The sequence below is a fragment of the Plasmodium fragile genome, assembly GCF_000956335.1.
Source record: "Plasmodium fragile strain nilgiri unplaced genomic scaffold supercont1.27, whole genome shotgun sequence".
NCBI lineage: Eukaryota > Apicomplexa > Aconoidasida > Haemosporida > Plasmodiidae > Plasmodium > Plasmodium fragile.
The window spans coordinates 92,021-107,829 of record NW_012192607.1 but is presented as its reverse complement, the minus strand read 5'-3'; the positions used below and the strand labels follow the sequence as shown (position 1 = coordinate 107,829).

Sequence of the window (15,809 nt, the reverse complement as noted above, 5' to 3'; positions counted from 1 at the left end):
TACCCAAATGGGGGCGTGGGAGAGGTACAGAGCACCCCAAGCCGTTTTGTAAATTGGACCATGCCCTTCAGCGTAAAAAGGAAAAAAAAAAAAAAAAAAAATTGAACGAAATGTTAAGCAATACGCGCTTTCGCACAGGTAAACATAAATGAATGCTAAAGTGCGGAAAGGGCGAAACGAATTTTCTGTTGCTTTGTTTTTGTTTCTGTTTTTGTTTTTTCCCCTGCCTTTTTCTTTTTTCCTTTAACACCCTTTCCGCTTTTTGCGCACAAATTGAGGATTGTTCAAGCAGGGAAGCACCGCTTGCGGTTTGCTCCTCATTCCCCCGGACGCCACTCCTTAGGGGATTTATAGATTCATCATCGCAGGGGGCATTTTACCCGCGCGACCGCGTAGGGTGGGGGCACTCCCCTATGCGGGTACGCGGTATGCATCCATACATACATATAAAAATAAACTTATATATACTTCGCACGCTGAGCGTAGGGGTGGCATACAGCCCATACTGCATTCGGTTGACACTGCGCTACGTCAAAACCACGTGCCGAGCTTCACTCGCATATTGGCGACATGTGTTGCTTTGCCGTCCCAGCGTGGAGATCTGCAACCAACTACGGCCATTCGTGCCCCAATTTGATTTGTCAATAGGATAAAAAAAAAAAAAAAAAAAAAAAAACTTTCATGAGATAGCATTTTTTTTTTTTTTTTTTTCCTGTAACCTTCTATTTTATAAGACGAAAAAAGCATCGCTGTGATGGCATACGTGAATCCACAACCGTATTGAACCACCTGTACAGAGTTTGTTACTAATTTATGTAACATATATATCTGTCTCCTTTGGGCGTCCCCTCGAAAGGAGTCCAGGAGAAGGTATTCCTCCCCCGTTTGACGGATTCAGTGACGCACATAGGAGAGAAACGCGTCCATGTGGAGCATCGTAGGGGGATAAAAGACTCTTGGAAAAAATGAGTAATGAAAAAAAAAAAAAATGCTTGTTGAACGGTTGAGCTGTGGGTGGGCCCTTGTGTCTTCGGCCTGTCCACCCTCTTTTGCGAAAGGGGGGGGACCCCACGCAGACGCGTACATACGCGCCTGCACCAATACATACCTGCGTTCACTTCATAATGGACCCCTGCCGATATAGGTTCGTTCTGGAGTTTCATCAAGTCGAAGAAAAATGACGACAACGAGTCCAAGCCGACGGTGGCCCACCTGGGGGAGGAGAACAAATTTTACTTCAACAAGGAACTGAAGCGATGGGTGATAAGGGGCGAAGAAGACAAAGTTGAAAATGAAGAGAAGGTGACAGCCCCCCCCAAAATGAGTACTTTGCAAAACGGCAACCAGGGGTACCGCTCCCTGATGCAGCAAAAGTAGGGTTACTCGGAAAGAAGTACATGTCTTTTTTTGTACTTCATTTTTTTTTCTGTCTTCATTTTTTTTTTTTTTCCATTACTCATTTTCCCCCCTTTCCCCAACCACACACACCTATGCAGCAAAACGAGGAATGCGCGCACTATCTATGCAGAAATCCCCGGGTTAAAAACGATTAAGAAGAAGAGCATTCACATGCAAGGAGGAATTGTGTCTCCTTATATGATGGATTCTGGCAAGAACGAAATGAGTAGCAACACGACTGATGAAAATCGGTCAGATCCATTTGGCTCCAACACGTTCATACCGTGTGTGAAAAAAGTTGAAGATAGCCCTAAATTGAGGAGCAAAGATGAGGAGGGGGAAGATGGTATTAAGAGCACTGTGGATGACACAGGTGTGGATAACAAAAAGACAGAAGGCGTCCCTAGTGGGGTCAGCCAAATGAAAAGGGATAATGGTGACCCAATGAAGCAACTAAATGGAAAGGATTCAAAAGAGGAGAGTAACATACATAGTGTAGAAAACAGTATTTTCACCCCAAAGGTTAACATGGACATGGACAGCGAATATAAGAGTAACCTTCCCAAGCAGAACTTTCTTAACTCAAATAAGAATAACGACAAGGGAGCATCCATACATGACAGTTACTACGCGGGAAATGGAGTGCCCAGTGAAAGCATCCCCAAGGGGCACGATATGAAAGCAGGCTTCCATACCTTTAACCATACAAGTGGGGTTCACATACCACCCAAGGAGGTGCGAAGTGATCATATGGGTAGCCCGATTAAGATGGAAAATCGAAGCAGCAATTTTTATGGTGACATGGGTTTAGGGTTTAATGAAGGGAAAGTAACTCCCCCTTTGAGCAGAGTGCTTCCACCAGTGGCACCCCCTACAGGAGGTGCTGTGAAGCCGGTTTACTTTGAACGGCCAGAACGCGGGGGCACAAAATTTGCTACCATGCCGAATGGCACTTACAACGGGCACGAAATGGAAGGCTCTCCAACGAGAACCCCCGTTGTGGGATCAAGTGGGACCGATTCCTGGGCTACAGGCAAAGATGATATGGCGAGAAGTGTGCCAGTTGTATTTCCCCCTAATAATATGTACTCAACGAAAACGATGGACGAGGAAGATGTGCTTGCAAATCGGGTGAGCGAACAACATGAGAAGGAGACCCTTTCCATGAATGGCAACTACCCAGGAGGTTTCTTCCCTCAGAAGGAAAAGGAGCTAATGGAACATTTTTTAAGTGCACTGGATAAAAGCTTAACGAAGGAAGATGAAGATTTGAAGTGTCGGCTAAAGTTAGAAACGGAAAAGCTTCATTTAATTCCACAAGAAGAAAGCGCATTGGATATTCTGTATAAGAAAATGAACGAGTTGAAGTGTTTAGAAGAGGAGAGCGAAGACGCAGAAGGACTAATCGCGTCGCACTTAGATGAAGGGGATGGTAGCAACACACAAGGAAGAGAAGACGAGGTGGAAGAAGAATCCAACCTAAACAATATTATACACTTAATAAATAATAAAAATAAAAAAATAAAACAAGAGATGGAAATGTTTGTGAACGCATACAACGAGTTGAGAAAGGTAAAAATGAAAAATGAAGAAATGATTCGGTTGCACAGAAAAAGAGAAAAAAAAAATCTGCACATGTTAAAGGAGATGGAGGAGAAGGAGAGAAAAAGGAGTGCCTCTTTTAAAAAGAAGGAAAAAAAATACCAAGAGGAAATCTTGGAGGAAAAAAGAAACTTTGAATTAGAAATTATGAATCGCGAAAAAGAGTTGGAGAAGGTCATGAGGGACCATGAAGTGTCTCTAAGGATGAAGGAAGAAGAATTGGAAATGCTTAGAGGGCAGGAAGGCGCACTGAAGGAACAGTTAAAGAAAGTCGAGTCGGAAGCGGATAGAAAGGTGTCCATGCTGAAGGACGAATTTGAAACGAGGAGGACTGAAGAGATGGAGCTCCTGCGAGGCGAGCTCAGGGATGAAGTGATGAATGAACTGAGAACAGAACTTAGGGACGAAGTGATTAGTGAACTGAGAAACGAATTGAAGGACCAAGTGGTGAATGACCTTCAAACCGAACTGAAAGACGAAGCGGCCGGTGACCTGGAAAAGGCGAAGAAAATCGCAGAAGACAATTTCAACAGCAAGCTAGAAAAGTATAAAGAAAAAATGGAAGAAAATAAAAATGATTTTATTAACAATCTAATCATTGAAAAAAACAGTGAAGTGGAAGCTCTGAGGTGTCAGATGGAGAAAATGAAAAATGAAGAAATTTGCCAATTGAAGGAGGAACAGCAGAGGGCGATGAATGAGAACATGGACCAGATGAAACAGAGTCTCCTCGAGGAGCACCAGCAGCACGTCGAGGAACTGAAGCAAGAGTACGAGTCGCAAATGAGTAGAGAAATTGAGGCGCTGCGAGGTGAAGTGAGCAGGAAGGAGGAGGAATTGGAGACCATGGGTCAAGAATTAATGGATGAGCGGGAGAGACTTGCTCAGATGGAGAATTCGCATGAGGAGAAGATAGCTCAGATGAACAATGAGATGAATCAATTGGCTAAGGAAAAGGAGCATCTCGAATTGAACGTTGCTCTACTGAAGGAGGAAAAGGAAAACGCTATGAACAGAAATCAAAATTTAGAAGATAACCTAAAGAACAACGAAGAAATACACAGCAAAAGGGTAAGTCTGCTGCAAGAACAGAAAGACAAATTGGAGAAAGAAATAGAAGAAATGGCACAAAAGAAAAGAAAAGAATCTGAAGAGATTAGAGAAAAATTTGCTGACCTTCTACAAGCAGAAATTAATAGAATTAAAAAAGAGTCTGAAGAAAAGGTACACACTTATGTTAAACAATATGAAGAAATGAGTGAAGAGTATGAGACGAAGAAAAAGGAATTCAGTGATTTGCTCGAGAAAGCAAACAGCAACAATAAAGACTTGAATAAAAAATATGAAGAAAATATAATTAAAATAAATGAGTACGAAGGAATGATTAAGATGTTGGAGAATCAAACAGAGCAAATGGTACGAAATAAAATTGAAGAACTAAATGAAGAATTTGAAAAGAAAAAAGAAATTTTCGAAAAGGAAAAAAAAGATTTACTAGAAAATTGTGTACACCTTGAAGAAAGTAATAAGAAAATGAAGCAACAGATGGAGAAAGAAATTAATCTCACCATGCAAGAAAATGAACAGAACATTGTTCGCATTACAAATACGTATGAGTCCAGGGTCCAGGAAATGGAGAAGAGGTGCGAACTACTAATGAGTCAGTGCAGTGAACTCAAAATGAAGAACGATGAAATGATGGAAAATTTTTCCAAGGAGAAAGAGCAGACGGAGAGGAGTCTAGAACATTTGAGCAACGTCAACGATGAGCTCACCACCCAGAATGATCAACTGAGTGATAACCTAAACGAAGTCAAAAACGAACTGTCCACTCTGCAAGACAAGTACGAACAAGTGGCTAACCAAAATGCCCACCTGAAGAGCAGCGAAGAAGAGCAAAAGAAACTCAGCAATAGGTTGAGCGACTTAAATAATATAAATAGAGATTTGCTTAAGGTTACAGAAAAGGAGAGAGAATTAAACGTAAAAAATATGAACATCATCAAATCTTTGCAAGTACAAATAAAGGAACAAACGAATTTGTACAAGGAGTACACAGATGAATTGAAAGATGAAATTAAGAAGCTAAAGCGAGCGACTGAGTCGGAATCCGATTCGAATCTCTCGCAATTGTTAAACGAAAACAAAAAATTAAAGTTGCAAAATGAGGTCATAACCACCAAGAGCGAGACCATGTCCGTGGCCCTCGACAACTTAACCAAGAGACTCAGCTTCATTGAGACCAGCATTCGGGATAAGGAATATGGCCAGGAGATCATCCGGCGCGCGGATGAGTTGCCGCTCGGTTGAGCGGCTACGTTAAGCTGCTACGTTAAGCAGCTAAGTTAAGAAGCCATGCGGTGCATTCACATATGGATCGCTTCACCGCCCCACGATGGTTTAATTTTTTTTTTTTTTTTTTTGTGCTTTTTCTGTTTTTTTGCGCCCCCGGGCGCCACACATGTGTCTTCGACTGCCGCACTTCGTGCATGCACCTTCGCATGTACCCCGTTCTTCAAATTCGACGCCCTATTTTTTTAAAGACATGACTCTTTCAATGTCCTGGATTTCGATGTCCTGCGGGAGGTAGGGGGGCAGTTTGGTTCATTGTACCGTTGGCCGCGTGTGCCCTTGGTAGCTTGTGAGGATGTCGCTGAAGGGCGCGACTCTCTCCTTCCTAGTGAACTGTGCCTTACCTGATTTTCGCTGTGGGCCTTCCGCAGGCGTCTGAACAGGGAAGGCGGTTAAACGTGTATAATATGATGGGGGGAAAAATGGGTAACTGGATAAGGATAGCCGATTGGGTGTGGGCAGTACGGACACAGAGTAATGCTGAAAAAAAAAAAAAAAGGGGGGGGCCTCCCCTCTCTCCCACCGGACTTGCCGCCTCTTTTTTTTTTTTATTAAACTGGTGAACTTACTTTTTGTCAATGATTAGCCACTCGAAGAAGGTCCGAATGCCCACCTTCTGTTCTTCTTCCGACTGAAAAGGGGTGTGCATACGTGTGTGTGTACATGTATTGTATGTGTGATGTACACAGTGGTACATACGTAGGACTTTTCACGCACGGGGCAAGGCTCTGTTCTAATCTTTTTGCCTCCCTTACGTGTGAGCGGTTGACGATGTACTCATAGGTTGTCATGTTCTTGGAGATGAGGAAAATGTGGAGGCCGAAGAGTTGTATGACTAGTACAAAGACTACTGCGTTCAGGACGAACAGGAAACATAGCAGTAGGTAGAATAGGATCTCGTTGTACGACCCGTATAACTGAAAAAAAAAAAAAAAAAAGGGGGGGAGGCGATGGGAAGGCGCTGTTTTAGTTTGCGTTAAGGTTAATGTGGTTGTTAACGTAGTTGTTGTCTCAGCGCCACCCCTCTACCACATCATTGTGCAGGTCGATTCTCTCTTTTCGTTTACGTGCTTCCATCTGTCCTTTATTAGATCATGTTTTATGGAAACCGCAAAGAAGACGATGCAGAAAAGGAAGACGACACAATTGAACACGGTGAGAGCGGACAGGAGACCCACGAAGTACCTGCGCGTTGTATATGTGTGTGTGTGTGGGGGGGGGGAAATAATATTTATTTGCATGCACACATGGGTTGAAAAAAAAAAAAAAAAAAAAAAAAAAAAAAAAGGTACAGAGAGTAAAAACCCCGGAGGAGAGAGAGAGAGACTTACTTGTAATTTTTCTTCCCAATACAATTATTCACCCACATGCAGTGGTGGTCAAAAACGGACACGCACTTGTTGCAGACTTTACAATGCTTGCTCTGTGGTTCTACAAAACCACAAATGTCACACTCGTAAAGATTTTTAATTTCTTCCTCGTTGATTTGTTTATTTATGTACTTAAAGGATAAGGGGTCAACGGGGTTGATGATGGTGACGATGTACGAGAGGACCAAGATGATGGTAATTAGAATCGAAAAGAACATGTAGAAAATGATAAAAACACTACTCGGGCTGAGGGCAGAAATGAAAATAATTAACGCCACGATGACTAGGAATATGATGAAGGACATGACTTGGAAAATCTGCAGAGGTAGAGTGAACCCATTTTTCCGGACGAACTCCTCGGCATCTTTGGACTTGGTGTCATCTCGGCAGGCGAAGATTCGGTTATTCATATTGGGCGCGAGCGGTTCGTCAGGCGATTAGCCGTTTGTCCAGTTGGACGCTTGTCGGAGGTGCGCACCAGGGCAGCGAAAAAAAAAAAAATAATAAAATAAATTAAGGCACAAAAAAAAAGCATAAAAATAAAGCGTAAAAATAAAGCATAAAGGAATAAAGCGTAAAAAATAAAGCATAAAGAATAAAGCGTACAAATAGAGCGTAAAAATAAAGCGCAAACGTTCCGCGTAAGAACAAAATGTAAAATGAAAAACCCACCAATACACACTGACCATTGCACGTATGAGGCGAAAGTGACCCTTCCTCTTTTCACAATTGTCCGCAAAAAAAAAAAAAAAAAAAAATTGTCTTTTTTGGGATCCCTGCAAAAATGTTACGCTTTTGGTTCAGCCCCTTGCGCCCTTCTTTGCCCTTCTTTGCCCTTCTTGGCATTTCTCGTTCAGTCTCCGTTTTGGGGAAGAAAAAAAAAAAAAAAAAAAAAAAAGCAAAAAGGAAGAACGCAGGAATAACACACACATGCGGGTGGGCATGGAACATAACATTCACGCAGAACGTTTCACGTTCGCTGAGTCAATTGTTATTTTAATAAGTTGGAAAGAGAAGAAACAAATGAAGACGTCTGCGTTCGTTTACTCTTAATGTGAGGGAAAAAAAAAAAAAAAAAAAAAAAACAGTAAAGATAAATGAGTCATATGTCACATGGCTATTAAAACAATGGAAATTGTTTCCGTGTACTCGCCACTGTTCAAAACACATTTCTCATGCAATTTTGACTCATTCGTCCGTACTCGAATTAAAGGAAAATTTGTTTAAAAAATGGCATGGACAATGACGCCGAGGGAAAGACGAAACGGAGTAGTATGTACCAATACACAAAAAAAAAAAAAAAAAAAAAAAAAAATCGCCATATAGTTGTACACTGCAGTACGGCTTGCCAATTGTCAAAAATCGCGAAGTATTTAAAAAAAAAAAAAAAGAAAAAAGAAAAAAATGGGTGAAAAAAAAAAAAACAAATAAAACCAAGTATAGGAAAACACAATACAGGGTAAAGCAACACGACGGCAACGCGATAATGCGATTCCGTTGAACAGTTGTCTCTCTGCCATATTTCAACTCTGCGTAAATTGGGGAATTATGCTCCGTTCATATTTGTCTTCTTCTTGGGGTCATCTTTTTTTTTTTTTTTTTAAAACGCAAAAGTGTATGAGCCACCGGTCAACAGAGGTTGCGACAACGGATCAGCCACCACACGTGCACACAATCCACGCACAAGTTATACCACCTCTTCACATTCGCCACTCGCTCTTACACATATGCTATTTCCCCAGTTGGGTCCTCTTGCCGTAAACAAAAAAATAAACACTGAGAAAGTAAACTTTGAAATGGCTTTGTCTGGACAGGCATTCTTTTACCACCATCGAGCAGTCCTACTTTTTTTGCACCATTTTTAAGGCTAGAAAAAAATGCACACTTATATGTGTTAACACGGCATTGAGGAGAGATTCACAAACGCTGTGCGCGCTTCACCATGCGGGGGTGTATGTCGTGAGGAAGAGGACACTCAGTGAGGGTCACCCGTCCGCTTTGTTCGAAAAATTTAACATGGCATTCTCCAGCTCATCAAGGGACTTCTCCATGTTATCTACCTTGCTCAGCAAGTTGTTAGACAAATTTTGCATTTTCCCTTTGAGTTCATTAAGCATATTTTCTACGTACATTTCAATGTCGTCCGATTTGGAATTCATGTGGAGGTTCTTTTCATCCTTTGGGGGCACACTGTACGTCATTGCGGCGTTGCCTTTGTTTGTGTCTAGCGAGATGGACGCGCTGCGGTAGGCAGGACAGTAGCTGCCGGGCACCTCCGCCCCTCTTCGACCGTCGCCGCTGTTCATGGGGTATAGGCGGTACTGCGCTTGGAGCGTGTCAACAAATACTCCGTTGCAACAGCTTCGTAGCAACCGCGTCGTAGCAACTACTCCGTTGCAACCGCTTCGCATCAACCGCTTTGCAGCAACCGCTTGCTAGGCGCCACCCCTCCCCTTGCTCGTCAGGGGCCTGGCCGGAGTGCTCGCCCTGTATAGGGCTAGCGAGCAGAACAGGAGCGACACGAGTCCGAAGAACTTCCTGTCCCCAGACTTGGGGGGCGCTTGTGCAAATTTCAAAAAGGAGTAAACAGATACTCCCCCTAGGGCAACTGTCCCAGTGACTCTACAAAATAAGCAATCGTCTTTTTTGTCTTTGGCAGGGGTGCTACTCATCACGCAGCTCATCAAGCAGCTTCTCAGGGTTGTAAAGTTCCGAGGTGTCTATGTGTATGTGTGTAGGAAGCTCACACTCCGTAGGTACCTTTTTCTCTCGTGGGGTGTTCAAGCGTACAGATAAAGGGGATACCGAGGAGTGCCACGTAAACCTCTTCCTGGGATATGTCATATAATAATTTTAGGGGAAGGAGGGGGAGAAAAATGGCGATAAGAGTGTGGCTACTAGTTCAATTCATAAAAACGCTCTTCGCGTTCCCATGACAAACACGCAGACGCACACACACACATACGTTTTATCCTCCCCCTTTTTTATGCTATCACAAAACGGTTAAATTAAACACATAAATGTAAATGAGTAGTTCTCCCCCCCTCACAATCATGCACGCTCATCGACCACATACCACTAGCTATAAGAAGCTCATAACGTTTTTACCTTTCGGTGTGCGTTCAATGCTGCGTTTGTTCCACGCCGTGGGATGGGGGTGAAATCGGCAGAGGTAGGCCCGCGGCGATGTTAGTGGTAAAAAAAATTCATGCTGAAGTTCGTGGCAAAATTGCCAAGTGATTTTTCGCAACATAATTACGCGCAAAGAGTCAGCCTGGAGAGTTCACAAGCGACGGACCATTTGCGTGAATGTGATGCGCTGTTTTTGTGCGCGTATGTACGTATTCATGCGCTTGTTTTTTTTTTTTTTTTTTTTTTCTTTAAATGGAAAAATGAAGACTGGAGAAATTAAAACCCGCATGTTACCCCCAAATGAAGAACGCCTCATCCCTTTAGCGAAAAAGTGAACGAAAAGTAAATTTGTTCCAAATCAGATAATGCACTTGGGATTTTTTTTTTTTTTTTTTTTTTGTAGCAAGCCTCACAGAGTACTTTTCAATCGCGTGTGTGCCCATGTAATTATCTACCTACATAGGAGCATACACGCAAGGGGCGTGCCTACACATATGTGTGCAAATGCGTATTGTTCTTTTTGGGGGGAAGAGGGGAGATACCCCCTCAGCGGCGTCACATACACATCCACACATGTATATACACAATTATTTATTTTTTTTTTCTCAGGTTGGAAATGGGGATAAACAACCGTCCAGCTATGCGGCAGAAAAAAAAAAAAAAAAAAAAAAAAAAAAAACGCGCAAGTAGACCCCTGTAGGAACATGTCGACATTGTGCCATTTCTGCTATCCGTTCATTTCGCTTCTCCAGGCTGTTAACCAAAAGAGAAGAAAAATCTGCGCGCGGTCTTTTGTACATTTTGCAGTGAAATAGTTTCCGAGTTGTGTGTCTATCGTACCTTGGCATGTAAAAAAGGGGTTTGGCTCACTTGTCCACTTGCACTGGCTTAATTTTTTTTCCCCCACGTTGCGAAGTTTCTGCTAAATTTTTGCTAACCTGTTGCTAACCCTTGGCGAATTATTTGTTAATTTTTTTTTTTTTTGCTCTTTTTCTAATTATTTGTGAATCATTTGTGAATCATTTGTGAATCATTTGTCAATCATTTTGCGAATTATTTTCCACCTTTTTTTGTTACCCCCTTGTCTGCACTCCTTTTTCTGGAGGCCAAATTTTTTTTTGTGCAATTCTTTCGCCTTATTCTTTTCCCTTTTTTTCTTCCATTTGCACATTCTGCACCTCGTGGTCGGAATTAGAGCCAGGTCCGCGCGGCGGCAGGACTTTTCACCTACACACCCTCGCGTCTTTTCCACGACCCACGTTGTAAAATTGTTTTTACCACAATAGAAAGGGGACATATGGGAAAAGCCACCTCGCGCTGGTTGTAGTGCCATTAGTTAGGCTCCCACTGGCTAGTCCCCCAGTGAGAAGCTTCCAAATCGACCAACTCATTTTTGTTATCAAGTCGACCAACTCATTTTCTTATAAAGCCAACCAATTAATTTTTGTTATCAAGTGGACCCAATAATTCTCCCACCAAGTTGGCAAATTGTTTTCCCCGCAACGCACATGTGCGGATGCTTGTATTTTTTTTCTTTTCGTCAATAGGACAGTAGACGCAAAAAAAAAAAAAAAAAAAAAAAAAAAAAAAAGGACAAACTGCCAAACTGAAAATAGGGGCTCCAATTTTTTGAAAACCAAATTGTAAGCTACGCAGTACGGACAAAAAAGGGAACAAAAAAAAAAAAAATGAACAACATGTGGATAGAAAAGGATATGGGGGGAAGATGCGCGAGGGGCGGAGCGCTCAGCCAGCAAGTGAACGACGGCATTGAAACGTTGAAGCGGAATAACAATTTTCTTTTTAGTGGCATTGGCGGAAATCTTCCTTCGGAAGCAACAAAGAGGCGCTGCGATGAGCGACTGCGCAGGCCAAACTGCTCGACCGTCTTGCCTGCGTCTACCTCCACCAGCAGGTGTCGGACGACCACAAAGGGGGATGAGAAGTCGTCGGAAAAGTCCAAAGGAAGGGAAGCCCCCCGGTACAGAAAAGGCGAGCAGGGGGAAGAAATGCTTAGAGAAGATAACTGGAGGGACAAAACCAACTCTTCTACATGCCGGAATGACGATGGAGGAAAGGGAACAAATAAAAATTGGCGCAAATTGGGTAGCGATCAAGTGACTTCCTCACGCAAGAGACACAACCAACAGATGGATGATAAGTGCCTCACGAGTGGGTCCAAATGGAAAAGAAGAAACGTTAACGATTGTGATGGGACTCAATACAAAAGCACGCAGTACCTAAACAACAGCGCGGTCTATAATGATAGCGTCGTGAATAATGAGACCGTCGTATGTCCGGAGTGGCCCGAGATGAGCAACAGCAGAGGGGACTCTGCGATGGTCCCGACCACGGAGAGGAAGGGACAGCCGGGGTGCAAACTGAGCAAAGCGGATGAGCACCAAATGAGCGAAGCGGACCAGCACGAAATGGACAACGCGGACGAGGGGATGGGGGACCCCCCGCTCATGGCCCCCCTGTCGAGGAAGCAAAAAGACCACCTAACGAACATACAAAGTATTATTCAAAAGGATATTCCCGCGTTGATAAAAAACACAGTGAACAACCACCTAGCCAAAAACATAAACTACCAAGTGCAGGAGGCAATAAAAAAAAAATTACCCACCTGTCTTGATCATAACGGAGTGGACATGTTAGAAAAAAAGATACAATCATTTAGTACACGTGATGTGCAAGCACAACTAAGTGACCTAGTCAACTCTGAAATGAGAAAAAATGAAAGCCACATGTACGCCACGTTAGGGAAACGCATTCAACAAAATGTGAATGCAGAAATGGAAAGGAACACAAACATGATTAACAAACAGATTGAGAAAAATGTAGCCGATCAAATTGAAAAAAATGTAGCCGATCAGATTGAAAAAAATGTAACCGACCAGATTGAAAAAAATGTAACCGACCAGATTGAAACAAACCTAGAAAAAGTTTATAACGAGGTTGATCTAAAGGTAGGAAAAAAAGTCAGTAACGAGCTAGCCAAAAATATGAATAGCGTACAAAACAATTTACTTCAAAATGTAAATAACGAATTAAAAAGAAAGGTAAAACTCATTGGAGCAAATGTGGACAGCCAAATTAAAGTGCTCATCTCACATGAGCTAAATAGAAATTTAAATTTCTTACACAATAGAATTAATGATAATATGAGTAGAGAGTTAAAAAAATGCCTTTCCATTTTGAATAGAAATTTTGATGAAAATTTGCATGAACAGATGGACAGGTGTGTGCAAATTTTTCTTACAAAAGTTTGTGAATGCCTAAGTGACGAAATTAAAAACAAGGTTAACATGCTGGAAAAAAATATAATAATGAACTGGGACGATCACGTTGTGGAAAAGGTCACAAGTAGAACAGAGGTAGCTATCAACCGAGTTCAGGAGACCATGATCATAATGGACAATAACACCACGAATCGAGCGGAGGGAATCTCCTCTGAGGTTAGGAGCGGCTTTGATCAGCTAGGTGTATTTGTGAAGGAAGGCATTTGTGGGGACCTGCAAAGAGGCCTGCAGGGACTTGGTAAGGAGAACGAAGTGGCGTCTGCAAAAATGGCCCAGGTGATATGTGCCAAGGTGGAGGCCGCGACAGGCTCCGAGATGGCACGACACATGGGTGCGCTGCTGGGCGGCCTGCGCGACGAAGTGATAGACAAGTTGGGGAGTGTACGGACGTCTTTGAAGGGGAGCCTCGAGGGGACTTTGAAGCGAAGCGTAGACACCACTTTGAAGAGAAGCCTTGAGGAAACCCTCATCCGAAGCGTGGACACCACTTTGAGGGGAATTATGGAAACCATCCTGCGGGAACAACTCAGCAAAACCAAACAGACGCTGCACACCGGTGCGTGCGAAGGAGAAGAAGAGGAGGCCAAGAGGACCGATGCGAAATTGGAGACAGTCCTGAAAAGCTCTAACGAAAACTTCAACGCCCTGATCAAAGTACAGAAATCCCTAGCGACCAACCTGAGCAAAGAAATGAAAGTGGTAAAAGACATGAACAATAAAATGATGGACGTAAAAACATTTTTAAAAACTTGGTTAACCTCTGTGCAAAAGAAATTGTCCGACGCGATGGAGAAAAACACGAGCGTAGTTATAAACACTAGTGAGTCTGTCCTTAGGAGATTAGACTCTTCGTGCTCAGGTAGTGATGAAATACTGAATGCGCTATGCGAAAAGGTAATTGAGCAGGTTGCAGATGCCAATGAAAAGTATGCTCATCGCATTGCAGAAGAGGTTGGTACAATGGCAAAATTTCACCAGAGTTTTATGAAAGACCAACGCATGGCTACGGAAGAGAGGCTCGAAAAGCTAACACAAGATCTATTCCATTTGAACGAAACAGCTGCGCAAAAGACACACGAACGATTGAAAATCAACAACGAGGATGTGCTAAGTACCTTTATTGAAACTGTACAAACGGAAAAAGTTCACATGATTATGCACACAGAAGAGATTGTGACGTGCTTGAAGAAGAGCATAGAGGAACACTCCACCAATGTGCAGGACCATGTGAGGGGGCTGCTTAATGAGAAGGACGAACACATGATGGAGGGATTAAAACGGGTCAGCAGCGAATTTGATATTAAACTTGGGGAACAAGCAAAACAGTTTTTAAGTCACCTTGATCGGAAGATAAACGATGCTGTTGGGGGGAGGAGAGTACAGTGTGAGGGGGGTACAGATATGTATAAGCACCCCCACCAGGTGCAGAGAAGCACCTTAGGGACAAATCAGGTTAAACCAATTCGAGTCGAAAAGCGGAAGAGGTACCTAATTGGTAGCGACGTGGTGGCAAATCCTTTGGGCAGCCCCGATGGAGGAGATAACAGGGAAACGAAGCGTGGCACGAAGCGTGACACGCACGGAGAGATGCACCAACCCAACAGACACATCGGGAAGAGTGTAAATAAAAGGAACCTGAATCAGCCGCAGAACAACAGAGAGGCGACGAGCAAAAGGAAGCCAATTTACTTCGTCAATTACTTCAGGAGCAAAAACAACGACCTCGTCGAGGTCGTTCAGCATCTGCATGAACAGAAGAGGAAGAAGAAGAAGATAATAACCCTGTGCGGTCCATAGTGCCGTGTCGTATTATATGTCCCCCTATCTGAAATGAATATTGGAAAAGTGCGTCAATTTTTTTTTTTTTTTTTTTTTTTTTTTTTCTTCTACTCCGTTGCCTCCCTATGAAGAGAATGTAGAATGCTCGAAGGGGGAGGGGTGACTCCCACAACGCAGAAGAGGCCAGTCTTGTTCCTCATCAAACCTCCCCCCCACTGTCCTCCCTGACCCTGCGAAGGTTAAGAAGAGTGTAATTATTTTTACCTTTGCATCAAAAATTTTTTTTTTTTTTTTTTTTACATCTCCAATATATGTACGGGTGTGTACACCTACGTTTGCACCTTGAGCGCGGTTTCGCCGAAAAAAGGGAAAAAAAAAAAAAAACGCTACGCGGCGTGACGCAACGAAATGAAATGAAATGAAGCGAAATGGAAGTGCCCAAAAGACAGACAATTTCGAAACGAAGTGCTTCCCCAGGGGATGGAGCCCCACTTCCTCTATATCCTTGTGAATCCCCCCTTGGCATCGCTTCAAGGGGGGCGAACCAATTTAGTAGTCACAAAAACGCGGTAACGTAAAACCCCGCTAGGGAAGAAGTCTCCAAAGACACACCCCTTCCACAGATGCACTAAATATGTGTGGCGTAACGTACCCGTAGCAGCGCATTCGCTCCCTCTTCAATCTCACATTTGCCATTTTAAAGAGGAAAAAAAAAAAAAGGCACTCTATTCCGTGCGCTGCATATTTGTCCGTTTCGTGAATGTCCATTTTCGGTTTTTTTTTTTTCTCCTTTCTTCATTGAGGGGTAACCGATTTGGAGAAACCTGATAAGGAAAGAGTCATATATCTTTTTTGTGGAGGACAAAAAAAAAAA

General features: G+C 42.9%; 4 protein-coding genes across 4 annotated transcripts; 2 read left to right on the top strand and 2 right to left on the bottom strand.

The window, feature by feature from the left end:
* Nucleotides 1-965: 965 nt before the first annotated feature.
* AK88_02679 (uncharacterized protein) lies at nt 966-5,310 on the top strand (the record flags this gene model as incomplete). Its single annotated transcript, XM_012480304.1, has 3 exons — nt 966-1,002; nt 1,145-1,373; nt 1,497-5,310. 3 exons carry the CDS (start codon nt 966-968, stop codon nt 5,308-5,310), a joined length of 4,080 nt encoding a protein of 1,359 aa, XP_012335727.1.
* A 219-nt stretch (nt 5,311-5,529) lies between these two features.
* AK88_02678 (uncharacterized protein) lies at nt 5,530-7,132 on the bottom strand (the record flags this gene model as incomplete). The annotated part of the gene is made up of 6 exons (XM_012480303.1): nt 5,530-5,577; nt 5,697-5,727; nt 5,922-5,983; nt 6,108-6,269; nt 6,420-6,537; nt 6,684-7,132. 6 exons carry the CDS (start codon nt 7,130-7,132, stop codon nt 5,530-5,532), a joined length of 870 nt encoding a protein of 289 aa, XP_012335726.1.
* Nucleotides 7,133-8,707: 1,575 nt separating this feature from the next.
* AK88_02677 (uncharacterized protein) lies at nt 8,708-9,028 on the bottom strand (the record flags this gene model as incomplete). The annotated part of the gene is made up of 1 exon (XM_012480302.1): nt 8,708-9,028. The coding sequence occupies one exon, from the start codon at nt 9,026-9,028 to the stop codon at nt 8,708-8,710; it is 321 nt and encodes a 106-aa protein (XP_012335725.1).
* Nucleotides 9,029-11,542: 2,514 nt separating this feature from the next.
* Nucleotides 11,543-14,953, top strand: AK88_02676 (uncharacterized protein; the record flags this gene model as incomplete). Its single annotated transcript, XM_012480301.1, has 1 exon — nt 11,543-14,953. One exon carries the CDS (start codon nt 11,543-11,545, stop codon nt 14,951-14,953), a length of 3,411 nt encoding a protein of 1,136 aa, XP_012335724.1.
* Between the last annotated feature and the right edge of the window lie 856 nt (nt 14,954-15,809).